Source organism: Saccoglossus kowalevskii, chromosome 18, assembly GCF_978046115.1.
Source record: "Saccoglossus kowalevskii chromosome 18, keSacKowa6.1, whole genome shotgun sequence".
NCBI lineage: Eukaryota > Metazoa > Hemichordata > Enteropneusta > Harrimaniidae > Saccoglossus > Saccoglossus kowalevskii.
Genome location: NC_140658.1, coordinates 31,726,543 through 31,740,614, shown reverse-complemented (window position 1 = coordinate 31,740,614; position 14,072 = coordinate 31,726,543). Strand labels below are relative to the sequence as shown.

At 37.6% G+C, this 14,072-nt stretch overlaps 1 protein-coding gene across 4 annotated transcripts in view; it reads right to left on the bottom strand.

Annotated features, from left to right (window-relative positions):
* The window catches only part of LOC100370536 (cytosolic carboxypeptidase-like protein 5), a 57,238-nt gene extending 43,166 nt beyond the window's left edge, over window positions 1-14,072 (bottom strand). For all 4 annotated transcript variants that reach the window (XM_085492713.1, XM_085492714.1, XM_085492712.1 and 1 more), the window contains exons 1-3: window positions 13,950-14,072; window positions 5,352-5,417; window positions 3,839-4,171 (exon numbers count right to left, since the gene is read on the bottom strand). In XM_085492713.1, coding sequence (XP_085348839.1) covers window positions 3,839-4,044 — 206 coding nt within the window. In that variant the 5' untranslated portion in view covers window positions 4,045-4,171; window positions 5,352-5,417; window positions 13,950-14,072. The remainder of the gene's footprint in view (window positions 1-3,838; window positions 4,172-5,351; window positions 5,418-13,949) is intronic.

Genomic DNA, 14,072 nt, shown 5'->3' with positions numbered 1-14,072 from the left:
GCTGTACACTATCAAACTCAAATTTATGTACAGTTTGTAGAAAAATACATGTACTGTATTTATTTCAACTTTGTTGTTATATCTAGACTGCTATTGAGTAACACATATGATGAAGTTGTATCCCACTTTACAATTGCAAGTATAAAGTGAACTGTTCATACCATGACAGCAAAGAGACCACCCGTAGTGATACACAATCCATTCTATGGTAACTAAGAAATAACTGATATCTAGGGACTAATCCAAAGCCTCACATAAATAAAGGTCACAGGTCAAATCAATCAATAATCGATAAGATCTGTCACAAAGTCATGGTATTTATGGATTTATGACTTACTAGAGAAAAACTATAGAAGAAGAAAAGATGACAATTTATAGATACAATATGGATGAGAACACGTAATATTTAAATATATTTTGATGAATACAGTAAATAATGGTTTATCATAAACAAAAAATGTTGTTCCTGTAGCACACAGTATTCATTCCATTAAATGATGATTATTGAGTACATATGTTTGCTGATTGTTTGGTGCCAAATGCCACACACACATATTAGTATTTTTTATCAGCAACAATTACGAAAATTTGTTTTACAGGTCACTGTCTAATAAGGCACAGGGTTGCTAGACTGTTGACAAATGTCCTCATAGGAAAGCGACAGTGGGCATAGTTGTCCCAGCATAAAACAGAACTACCGGTAAATGAAACTTTTCAAAGATACTGATTTAGAATCAATATTTGTTATTCATATTCTGGCGCATACATGTGAGTCTTCAACTGTGACCTGTCTGATAGTAATGTTGGCCCAAGAAAGCCATAAAATGCTCCATTAAAACTTAGAATTATCAAAAACTTCACACCCTGGTATGGAAAATCCTATCTCCCTCACTTGGTGGCACCGCTGAATTGCAGTGCTCCCTTTTGCATTTTTTTTCGAGAAAAACCCCTGGAGTATCATCCAATCACATCAACTTTTGCCACCATTTACAAATTTTAAACACCCATAATTTTTTCATGATTTTTCTAAAATTTTGATCAATACTTGTAGAAATTGCCTATTTGGATAAAAGTATTGAAATAAAATATAGAAAACATAAAAACAGACAAAATGTTACACTTAAGTTTCTGGGGGAAAATGATGGCACTTATAGGGTTAACACATTAACACATCATGTTTATTTAGTGTGTACACATTTACATGTATTGTATGTGTCACATGACACTCACATCATGTCACCATGCAGGGCTGCATGTTTATTTAGTGTGTACACATTTACATGTATTGTATGTGTTACATGACATTCACATCATGTCACCATGCAGGGCTGCATGTTTATTTAGTGTGTGTAAACATTTGCATGTATTGTATGTGTTACATGACACTCACATCATGTCACCATGCAGGGCTGCATGTTTATTTAGTGTGTGTAAACATTTACATGTATTGTATGTGTCACATGACACTCACATGTCACCATGCAGGGCTGCATGTTTATTTAGTGTGTACACATTTACATGTATTGTATGTGTTACATGACACTCACATCATGTCACTATGCAGGGCTGCATGTTTATTTAGTGTGTGTAAACATTTACATGTATTGTATGTGTTACATGACACTCACATGTCACCATGCAGGGCTGCATGTTTATTTAGTGTGTACACATTTACATGTATTGTATGTGTTACATGACATTCACATCATGTCACCATGCAGGGCTGCATGTTTATTTAGTGTGTGTAAACATTTGCATGTATTGTATGTGTTACATGACACTCACATCATGTCACTATGCAGGGCTGCATGTTTATTTAGTGTGTGTAAACATTTACATGTATTGTATGTGTTACATGACACTCACATGTCACCATGCAGGGCTGCATGTTTATTTAGTGTGTGTAAACATTTACATGTATGTGTTACATGACACTCACATGTCACCATGCAGGGCTGCATGTTTATTTAGTGTGTGTAAACATTTACATGTATTGTATGTGTTACATGACACTCACATGTCACCATGCAGGGCTGCATGTTTATTTAGTGTGTGTAAACATTTACATGTATTGTATGTGTTACATGACATCCACATCATGTCACCATGCAGGGCTGCATGTTTATTTAGTGTGTGTAAAAATTTACATGTATTGTATGTGTCACATGACATTCACATCATGTCACCATGCAGGGCTGCATGTTTATTTAGTGTGTAAACATTTACATGTGTTGTATGTGTTACATGACACTCACATGTCACCATGCAGGGCTGCATGTTTATTTAGTGTGTAAACATTTACATGTGTTGTATCTGTTACATGACACTCACATCATGTCACCATGCAGGGCTGCATGTTTATTTAGTGTGTACACATTTACATGTATTGTATGTGTTACATGACACTCACATCATGTCACCATGCAGGGCTGCATGTTTATTTAGTGTGTGTAAACATTTACATGTATTGTATGTGTCACATGACATTCACATCATGTCACCATGCAGGGCTGCATGTTTATTTAGTGTGTAAACGTTTACATGTGTTGTATCTGTTACATGACACTCACATCATGTCACCATGCAGGGCTGCATGTTTATTTGCTATGTGTAAACATTTACATGTATTGTATGTGTCACATGACATTCACATCATGTCACCATGCAGGGCTGCATGTTTATTTAGTGTGTAAACATTTACATGTATTGTATGTGTTACATGACACTCACATCATGTCACTATGCAGGGCTGCATGTTTATTTAGTGTGTGTAAACATTTACATGTATTGTATGTGTTACATGACACTCACATGTCACCATGCAGGGCTGCATGTTTATTTAGTGTGTGTAAACATTTACATGTATTGTATGTGTTACATGACACTCACATCATGTCACCATGCAGGGCTGCATGTTTATTTAGTGTGTGTAAACATTTACATGTATTGTATGTGTTACATGACATCCACATCATGTCACCATGCAGGGCTGCATGTTTATTTAGTGTGTGTAAACATTTACATGTATTGTATGTGTTACATGACATTCACATCATGTCACCATGCAGGGCTGCATGTTTATTTAGTGTGTGTAAACATTTACATGTATTGTATGTGTTACATGACATCCACATCATGTCACCATGCAGGGCTGCATGTTTATTTAGTGTGTGTAAACATTTACATGTATTGTATGTGTCACATGACATTCACATCATGTCACCATGCAGGGCTGCATGTTTATTTAGTGTGTAAACATTTACATGTGTTGTATCTGTTACATGACACTCACATCATGTCACCATGCAGGGCTGCATGTTTATTTAGTGTGTACACATTTACATGTATTGTATGTGTTACATGACACTCACATCATGTCACCATGCAGGGCTGCATGTTTATTTAGTGTGTGTAAACATTTACATGTATTGTATGTGTCACATGACATTCACATCATGTCACCATGCAGGGCTGCATGTTTATTTAGTGTGTAAACATTTACATGTGTTGTATCTGTTACATGACACTCACATCATGTCACCATGCAGGGCTGCATGTTTATTTGCTATGTGTAAACATTTACATGTATTGTATGTGTCACATGACACTCACATCATGTCACCATGCAGGGCTGCATGTTTATTTAGTGTGTGTAAACATTTACATGTATTGTATGTGTTACATGACATTCACATCATGTCACCATGCAGGGCTGCATGTTTATTTAGTGTGTAAACATTTACATGTGTTGTATGTGTTACATGACACTCACATCAACCACAATGATGATTGTAAGATTTAACTAAACTGTTGATTCAGTCAGACTGAACAGACTCACCTGTTGCCATTCTCATACTCAGTACCAGCACAGTCTGGTTTGGTCCAAACATTGAATTCATAATCAGGAATAGGACATGGATCACCAATACGACTTGTAATCATATCACCATCTTCATCATCACGACTGACTTTCTCAACACGAGCTAAATTACCAGAGTCAAACTTTGAGGTGAACAACAAACCACCACAGCGGACTTCCACCATTTTGGCAATGCTGATGTGTTGACTGGTCTTTGGGTAATATCCCAAAATAACACCATGTATCCTCTGTTACAAGTAAGTTTGTTCCATTTTCAGAACATCAGTTGATGACAAACTTTGTAAAAATCACCTGTGAATAAAATAATAAAGTTGGTCAAGCCCCAAGGTAATTGCATTTAAATATAGTAGGACAAAAGAGCTTTTCAATTCAAACTGGAATCGGTTCTACTGGTTATCGTTATTAAAATAATTTCATGCCAGTACAATTATAGTGTATCTAAACAAAAGAGGGTTTAACTGAGAGCTTTAAATCAACAGTTGGAGTCAGACAAGGGTGCAATCTTAGCCCTACTATTTTTAACATTTTCTTAAATGATCTACCTGACTGTTTCAACTCTGAAAACTGTGACTCCCCGGTTCTTGATAATTTAAAAGTAAGTTGTCTCCTATATGCAGATGATGTTGTCATTTTATCTAAATCTGCTAGGGGGCTACAAAACTGTTTAGACAACTTAAATAAATATATATCAAAATGGCGCCTGGCTGTTAATACAGAGAAAACAAAGGTTATTGTATTCAATAAATCAAACAGAGCCCTGAGCAATAATATATTCTTCTTCGCTGAAAAAGAAATTGCCATAGTTAAGCAAATTAATTACCTGGGTATAACTATAAGTGCTAATGGCAAACATAAAGAGGGTATCAATAATTTAAAAAATAAAGGGATGAAAGCTCTCTTTGCTTTGAAATGCAAACTCGGTTATGACAACTCACTAAACATACCCCTCCAACTATCTTTATTTGACAAACTGATAAGACCAATTATTGTATATGGTAGTGATGTTTGGGCTGATGAAAGCACAACTAAGTCTGCAATTGAGGATGTCCATCTTTCATTTTGTCGGTTCATTCTTGGTCTCTCAAAATTCACACCAAAAATGGCTGTTTATGGTGAGCTAGGAAGGTACCCCATTGACTGTTTTATCAAGAAACAACTTAAGTATTTCAACCGGGTAACAAACTCTGATAACACATTACTAAGAGAAGCCTACTTCGTAAATAAGAATGTAAAAAGTAAATGGTTTACAAGTGTAGAAACCCTCATGCAAGATTTAGATGTTGTCACCATTGTAAACTCAAGTGAAAAAATAATTAAGAAAAATTTAGACTTTATTCATAAAAAAATAGAAAAATCATTTGAGAACCAATAGATCTTAGACATGCATAATGATAATAGAAAACAAACCTTGGCTAAAAACAAACTAAGAACATACAGACTTTTCAAACAAGATTTAAAAATTGAAAATTACCTAATTAATATGCAGAACCATGGTCTTAGAAGGTTAATTGCAAAATTCAGGACAAGCAACCATGACCTTAAAATTGAGAAAGACAGACATAATAATGTGCCGCTGGATAATAGAACATGTGATATGTGCAGCCAAAATATAGTTGAGGATGAGCAACATTTTGTAATGAAATGTCCAGCTTACAGTCACCATAGGGACAAATTATTCCTGACTGCACAAAGTAAAATTCCAAATTTTGATAAAGAAAATAGTCAGAATAAATTCATTTTGATTATGGCAAACCATACTCTAGCACCAGCCTTAGCTGTCTTCTTAAAAAACAGCTATGGAACAAAACAGCAACAACTATCAGTGTATTAGGCCACATTTTGTGTTCATTCCATATTCTGTATTCACCATTGGCTGCAAATTGTCTTTTTTGTTTTTGACTTGTTTTATTTTTTTTAGAAAAGTTTTTATTTTTTGTTTTCTTTTTTAGATTGTAGTTTGTTTTTTTAATTTCTTTCTGTAAGACCCTTTTTATCCTTTCCTAAGGATTTTATGCGTCTAATAAAAAAATATTGCAGGGCTTGGAAAATTTTTGAAAAAGAATAATTGGTCAAAGTAAAAGTAAAGCTGTTTTTCTGAAAAACTTATAAAAGTCTTAATATCAGCATGAGCAGGTCTGTGATAATCTATTTTCATGATGCAATGTGGCAGCCCTGTTGGACTAGGACTACTGGGTACTGTCAATAATTGGTAGCCCTGTTGGACTAGGACTACTGGGTACTGTCAATAATTGGTAGCCCTGTTGGACTAGGACTACTGGGTGCTGTCAATAATTGGTAGCCCTGTTGGACTAGGACTACTGGGTGCTGTCAATAATTGGTAGCCCTTTTGGACTAGGACTACTGGGTACTGTCAATAATTGGTAGCCCTGTTGGACTAGGACTACTGGGTACTGTCAATAATTGGTAGCCCTGTTGGACTAGGACTACTGGGTACTGTCAATAATTGGTAGCCCTGTTGGACTAGGACTACTGGGTGCTGTCAATAATTGGTAGCCCTGTTGGACTAGGACTACTGGGTACTGTCAATAATTGGTAGCCCTTTTGGACTAGGACTACTGGGTACTGTCAATAATTGGTAGCCCTGTTGGACTAGGACTACTGGGTACTGTCAATAATTGGTAGCCCTGTTGGACTAGGACTACTGGGTACTGTCAATAATTGGTAGCCCTGTTGGACTAGGACTACTGGGTGCTGTCAATAATTGGTAGCCCTGTTGGACTAGGACTACTGGGTACTGTCAATAATTGGTAGCCCTGTTGAACTAGGACTACTGGGTGCTGTCAATAATTGGTAGCCCTGTTGGACTAGGACTACTGGGTACTGTCAATAATTGGTAGCCCTGTTGGACTAGGACTACTGGGTACTGTCAATAATTGGTAGCCCTGTTGGACTAGGACTACTGGGTACTGTCAATAATTGGTAGCCCTGTTGGACTAGGACTACTGGGTACTGTCAATAATTGGTAGCCCTGTTGGACTAGGACTACTGGGTGCTGTCAATAATTGGTAGCCCTGTTGGACTAGGACTACTGGGTACTGTCAATAATTGGTAGCCCTGTTGGACTAGGACTACTGGGTGCTGTCAATAATTGGTAGCCCTGTTGGACTAGGACTACTGGGTACTGTCAATAATTGGTAGCCCTGTTGGACTAGGACTACTGGGTACTGTCAATAATTGGTAGCCCTGTTGGACTAGGACTACTGGGTACTGTCAATAATTGGTAGCCCTGTTGGACTAGGACTACTGGGTGCTGTCAATAATTGGTAGCCCTGTTGGACTAGGACTACTGGGTGCTGTTAATAATTGGTAGCCCTGTTGGACTAGGACTACTGGGCACTGTCAATAATTGGTAGCCCTGTTGGACTAGGACTACTGGGTGCTGTTAATAATTGGTAGCCCTGTTGGACTAGGACTACTGGGTGCTGTCAATAATTGGTAGCCCTGTTGGACTAGGACTACTGGGTACTGTCAATAATTGGTAGCCCTGTTGGACTAGGACTACTGGGTACTGTCAATAATTAGTAGCCCTGTTGGACTAGGACTACTGGGTACTGTCAATAATTGGTAGCCCTGTTGGACTAGGACTACTGGGTACTGTCAATAATTGGTAGCCCTGTTGGACTAGGACTACTGGGTGCTGTCAATAATTGGTAGCCCTGTTGGACTAGGACTACTGGGTGCTGTTAATAATTGGTAGCACTGTTGGACTAGGACTACTGGGCACTGTCAATAATTGGTAGCCCTGTTGGACTAGGACTACTGGGTGCTGTTAATAATTGGTAGCCCTGTTGGACTAGGACTACTGGGTGCTGTCAATAATTGGTAGCCCTGTTGGACTAGGACTACTGGGTACTGTCAATAATTGGTAGCCCTGTTGGACTAGGACTACTGGGTACTGTCAATAATTGGTAGCTCTGTTGGACTAGGACTACTGGGTGCTGTCAATAATTGGTAGCCCTGTTGGACTAGGACTACTGGGTGCTGTCAATAATTGGTAGCCCTGTTGGACTAGGACTACTAGGTGCTGTCAATAATTGGTAGCCCTGTTGGACTAGGACTACTGGGTACTGTCAATAATTGGTAGCCCTGTTGGACTAGGACTACTGGGTACTGTCAATAATTGGTAGCCCTGTTGGACTAGGACTACTGGATACTGTCAATAATTGGTAGCCCTGTTGGACTAGGACTACTGGGTGCTGTTAATAATTGGTAGCCCTGTTGGACTAGGACTACTGGGTACTGTCAATAATTGGTAGCCCTGTTGGACTAGGACTACTGGGTGCTGTCAATAATTGGTAGCCCTGTTGGACTAAGACTACTGGGTACTGTCAATAATTGGTAGCCCTGTTGGACTAGGACTACTGGGTACTGTCAATAATTGGTAGCCCTGTTGGACTAGGACTACTGGGTACTGTCAATAATTGGTAGTCCTTTTGGACTAGGACTACTGGGTACTGTCAATAATTGGTAGCCCTGTTGGACTAGGACTACTGGGTACTGTCAATAATTGGTAGCCCTGTTGGACTAAGACTACTGGGTACTGTCAATAATTGGTAGCCCTGTTGGACTAGGACTACTGGGTACTGTCAATAATTGGTAGCCCTGTTGGACTAAGACTACTGGGTACTGTCAATAATTGGTAGCCCTGTTGGACTAGGACTACTGGGTACTGTCAATAATTGGTAGCCCTGTTGGACTAGGACTACTGGGTACTGTCAATAATTGGTAGCCCTGTTGGACTCGGACTACTGGGTACTGTCAATAATTGGTAGCCCTGTTGGACTAGGACTACTGGGTACTGTCAATAATTGGTAGCCCTTTTGGACTAGGACTACTGGGTACTGTCAATAATTGGTAGCCCTGTTGGACTAGGACTACTGGGTACTGTCAATAATTGGCAGCCCTGTTGGACTAGGACTACTGGGTACTGTCAATAATTGGTAGCCCTGTTGGACTAGGACTACTGGGTACTGTCAATAATTGGCAGCCCTGTTGGACAAGGAGTACTGGGTACTGTCAATAATTGGCAACCCTGTTGGACTAGGACTACTGGGTACTGTCAATAATTGGTAGCCCTGTTGGACTAGGACTACTGGGTACTGTCAATAATTGGTAGCCCTGTTGGACTAGGACTACTGGGTACTGTCAATAATTGGTAGCCCTGTTGGACTAGGACTACTGGGTACTGTCAATAATTGGTAGCCCTGTTGGACTAGGACTACTGGGTACTGTCAATAATTGGTAGCCCTGTTGGACTAGGACTACTGGGTACTGTCAATAATTGGTAGCCCTGTTGGACTAGGACTACTGGGTACTGTCAATAATTGGTAGCCCTGTTGGACTAGGACTACTGGGTACTGTCAATAATTGGTAGCCCTGTTGGACTAGGACTACTGGGTACTGTCAATAATTGGTAGCCCTGTTGGACTAGGACTACTGGGTACTGTCAATAATTGGTAGCCCTGTTGGACTAGGACTACTGGGTACTGTCAATAATTGGTAGCCCTTTTGGACTAGGACTACTGGGTACTGTTAATAATTGGTAGCCCTGTTGGACTAGGACTACTGGGTGCTGTCAATAATTGGTAGCCCTGTTGGACTAGGACTACTGGGTACTGTCAATAATTGGTAGCCCTGTTGGACTAGGACTACTGGGTACTGTCAATAATTGGTAGCCCTGTTGGACTAGGACTACTGGGTACTGTCAATAATTGGTAGCCCTCTTGGACTAGGACTACTGGGTACTGTCAATAATTGGTAGCCCTGTTGGACTAGGACTACTGGGTGCTGTCAATAATTGGTAGCCTTGTTGGACTAGGACTACTGGGTACTGTCAATAATTGGTAGCCCTGTTGGACTAGGACTACTGGGTACTGTCAATAATTGGTAGCCCTGTTGGACTAGGACTACTGGGTACTGTCAATAATTGGTAGCCCTGTTGGACTAGGACTACTGGGTGCTGTCAATAATTGGCAGCCCTGTTGGACTAGGACTACTGGGTACTGTCAATAATTGGTAGCCCTGTTGGACTAGGACTACTGGGTACTGTCAATAATTGGTAGCCCTTTTGGACTAGGACTACTGGGTACTGTCAATAATTGGTAGCCCTTTTGGACTAGGACTACTGGGTACTGTCAATAATTGGTAGCCCTGTTGGACTAGGACTACTGGGTACTGTCAATAATTGGTAGCCCTGTTGGACTAGGCCTTAGGGATCTCGCCAGCCCAACGTGAGTGCTGGTCGGTCATGAATATTAATGCACTATATGAATATTAATTAGCAATGAATATTAATGAGTTCGGTTGCAGTGCAAATATTTTTGAAATTAAGACATTATGTTTCACAATTTTAGAAGAGTTTGAATTTAAAAATGAAATATATTTGAAATGCAAATGGTGCAGACTAAAACAGAAACTAATAAATTATTGTTGCAATATTAATGTATATTGTAAAAAGTTAAATAAAACTCATTTGAAATGTTTCAGTCAGGAATATGTTCACAATCTTATTTACTCCAAAAACATTCTCCTTCAAAAAATTTATCACGTAATTATTTGGAGTATTGTTGTAATTTATTATTCGTACCATCAACTTCTAAAACATATATATTCACAGTAATGAACGAACAAATAAAACTTTCAAAGTTACGACGTGACATAACTTACTTCGCGATGTTATACACCGATTATACCAATAATTCCTCTTACTCAGTCATGATGCCATGCAAAAAATGTTCTTTCTTTTTTTTTTGATATGAAATAAAATTAAAAGTTGACTTAGTTTTATCAGGAGTGGTTATTTTTGATCACTTGATCGCTTCGGTTTGTGACGTATTAGTTGACTGGCATGTGTCCTTTGACCCAATGGGTCGAGAATGCCATTAACCAATCAGAAAGCCGCATGGTAATGCCAGTAGAATCTGAAGTTTTCCGAATGGTAGTGATCATAAAAATTACATTGCGGAAGTAAAGTGATGTCCTAGCACGATGTGTTGGCATTGATTTCAGTTGAAAACTGCATGATGGTTTTCGAAACATGTGATTAGCAATTTTTAAAAGGTAAAATATGTCTTAAAAGAAGAGTTTTTACATGATTCGCGATGATAACAGTTCAAATGTATTTTACCAAATCACGCAATAAACATGTTGGGTACTGTCTTGTATTCTTGTTGAAGTTGTAATAACATGATACATGAGCTGACAATTACATTTGTATCATTTACTAGTACATGTATGTTGGTACTTCATGGATTCATAAGCTTTCCTTGTGTCAGTCTTTAGTCTTTATTATGGTATTTTAGTCATTTCTGATACATTAAATTGATATTTTGTCAGATATTGGGATTTTCTTGACACAGAATAAATATGGTTCCTACTTGACTTGACTTGACTTGACTTGACCTATGACTTGTGTAACACAAATGGTATTGGCAAATAATAGTCAGTAAAAGTACACTTTTTTTCTCATATCATATTAAAACCTTGACAAAACTATTTAATTTTTTTTCTCAAGGTTTATAATGCTAAACCTTATGTACGGCAGCCATTTTCTACCGTTCTACAGGCTAAGGACCAACAAAAGAACATCACAATCTACTCAACATTCAGAATTGAATACAAAACTACTTGGAATTCATCCAACTTTACTGCAAAATGTGAGTCAATCTTTGACAAAAGAGAACACACACTTAGTAGTAACACAATAACTGTCTATACATGTACCTTCCATCATAAAAATAAAGTAAGAATATCTTTACTGATCAAATTAACCTTGGAAACATTAAAATTAATGAGAATGTTGTTTCCAATAACATTACAAGTAACTGTCCTTCTATAAATACCATCTAATGGTATCCGTTGTTGTACATAATAAAACATCATCTCTTACAAAGAATGACCCACCATTGCCAGACATTAACAACTAGACTATGTCATATTCACCATTCATACACTGAACTGAGTTGTTGGATATAAAACAATGAATTGTATATTGTCATCTCAAAGCTAACACTTAAAGAATCAACCTTCAAATATTTTTACACTGATGCTAGGCAGTAAAAGTTTTGTAGATTATACTAGCATGTTATAAGAAAATGTCAAGAAGGTTTGAAGAACATTACTAAGTCTCCAAGGATCAAAAGCTGTCTGTGACAGACAAAGTACATTTTACCAGAGAAAGGTCAAATTTATTTGCAGAAGATTCCCATACTATTGCTCTTATGTACTTCAGTAGAACATGTCATATGTACAGTAATCTCACTAGAGAAAGTTACATTGGAGTAGGTTGAAACCAGTAAATGTAAAATAAGTATCTCATAAACTTGCTTTCACACCAGAAATTCTTACAAGTGGCATAAATATGTAGGCCACAGGATAATGTGTACCACTCATAGAAAGGCAATGTTTCCATAGATCATATATTTCTGTACTTTTTCAATCGAGCAATAATAGTCAACAATTTTGGGTCATTTAAAATTCCATAAAAATATAAGTATACATATAAACTTGTTTGAACATGGAACTAATTTTAAGCTCAGTGTTGAAACCAATCAACATATTTCGAGTTTAATAACATGGTCAATCTAATCTAATCTAAACAATCTAAACTTACTTAAAATTTTGCACACAAACCTCAATGGTGAATCAGCATTTCTTAGACCGATCGTAATATCTGTGCATGTGCAGAAGCCGAATATTACGTCTTCGACTGCTATATCAAGTCAATATGCAAATATATTCACTGCTAAATGCATGAATCTGTCTGGCTAAGAGGGCTATAAGGTATAATAATATGTAATAGTGATACTTGAACTCCACAATTTGACAACCACTGTGAATTTTTCAACCACTCAAGTTACATGTACATCGCGTAAAGGAAACAAAAAACAGCTGTGAATATGATAATAGATGACATACAAATGTATTTTACAAATTGTTTTAATACACAAAATTTGGCAGCACAATGACCACCACAATTATTAAAAGTATGAGGTTACTGGAATGTTTCAGATCTGGTGGATTTTTTTTCAGGTCAATTTATATTTATTTTTCTTCATAGCTTTGACGAAATATGCATGTAACATATTTAATTACCACCATTCAATAAAAGTGTTGAAACTGACACAGATTCTCTTGTTCAGATTGAATGATAAGTTGTTTTTGCATGCAGTGGTGCTATTATTTGTAAAAATTAGCATGACAAATCATAGTTATACATGTCCTTGTTTATTTTTATGAATTTGATGAAATCAAATAAATAAGCAACAGCAATTACACTTTACTACTCAACAAACACTTTCAATAAAAAAAGTCTATTAATATGCATTTTTCGGGGGTTGTATTTTTGCCACAACCCCAACTTCAGACTTACCCACCCAGCTAACAAATAATCCTCTAACCTAGCGCCAATTTTACAAATATTGTAACCCTTAATATACCAACTTGTTGTATATTATCACAAAGTGAGAAAATACAATATAACAATTACAAGCTTCAGGTATTTATCACCTATGCTATTTGAGAAATATTAGAAGAATATAAACACTGAATGTGCCGTGCCCCCTTTAATGCACACAAATGTCAACACTGAACCCAGCTGATCAACATGAAACTCGTTATGTATGAATTATTATTACAACAACTTATTATCGTCGATGTAAATTTGTGACATACGATACGCACAGTTTAGTTGATCCGCCACTAAATGTAATGATCGACAAATGACGACGACAGAAGTTTGGCGAGCAAACGAGCGAATAGTTCCAATTTTAGTCGTGCAGTGCTATGTTTAACATCTACAATTCAACTTGATAACGACATCAAGAATCCAATACATTAGGTTTTAAAATATTCTTTCGACTATAACAGGGGGTCATAATTACGGGTATACACAAACAAACAGCAAAAATGTCATAATCGCTTGTACACTGGGTGATCAACATGGCGGTGCTCTATCGACTTCCCAGTCAGTGAGCACCGCTAAGGTAAACGAGCATAATTGCACCTCCTGTCAAAATACTGAGCTGAATTGGGTCCATCTGACACTCACCTGCATCTTAGCTATCGCAAAACAGTGTGTTTGTGTTGGCAGGCAGCAAAATATCCGAGATATCAGTGCAGCCACAAAGCATAAAATTAAGGAAGCTACCGATTCTTGGTCAAAACAAACGGT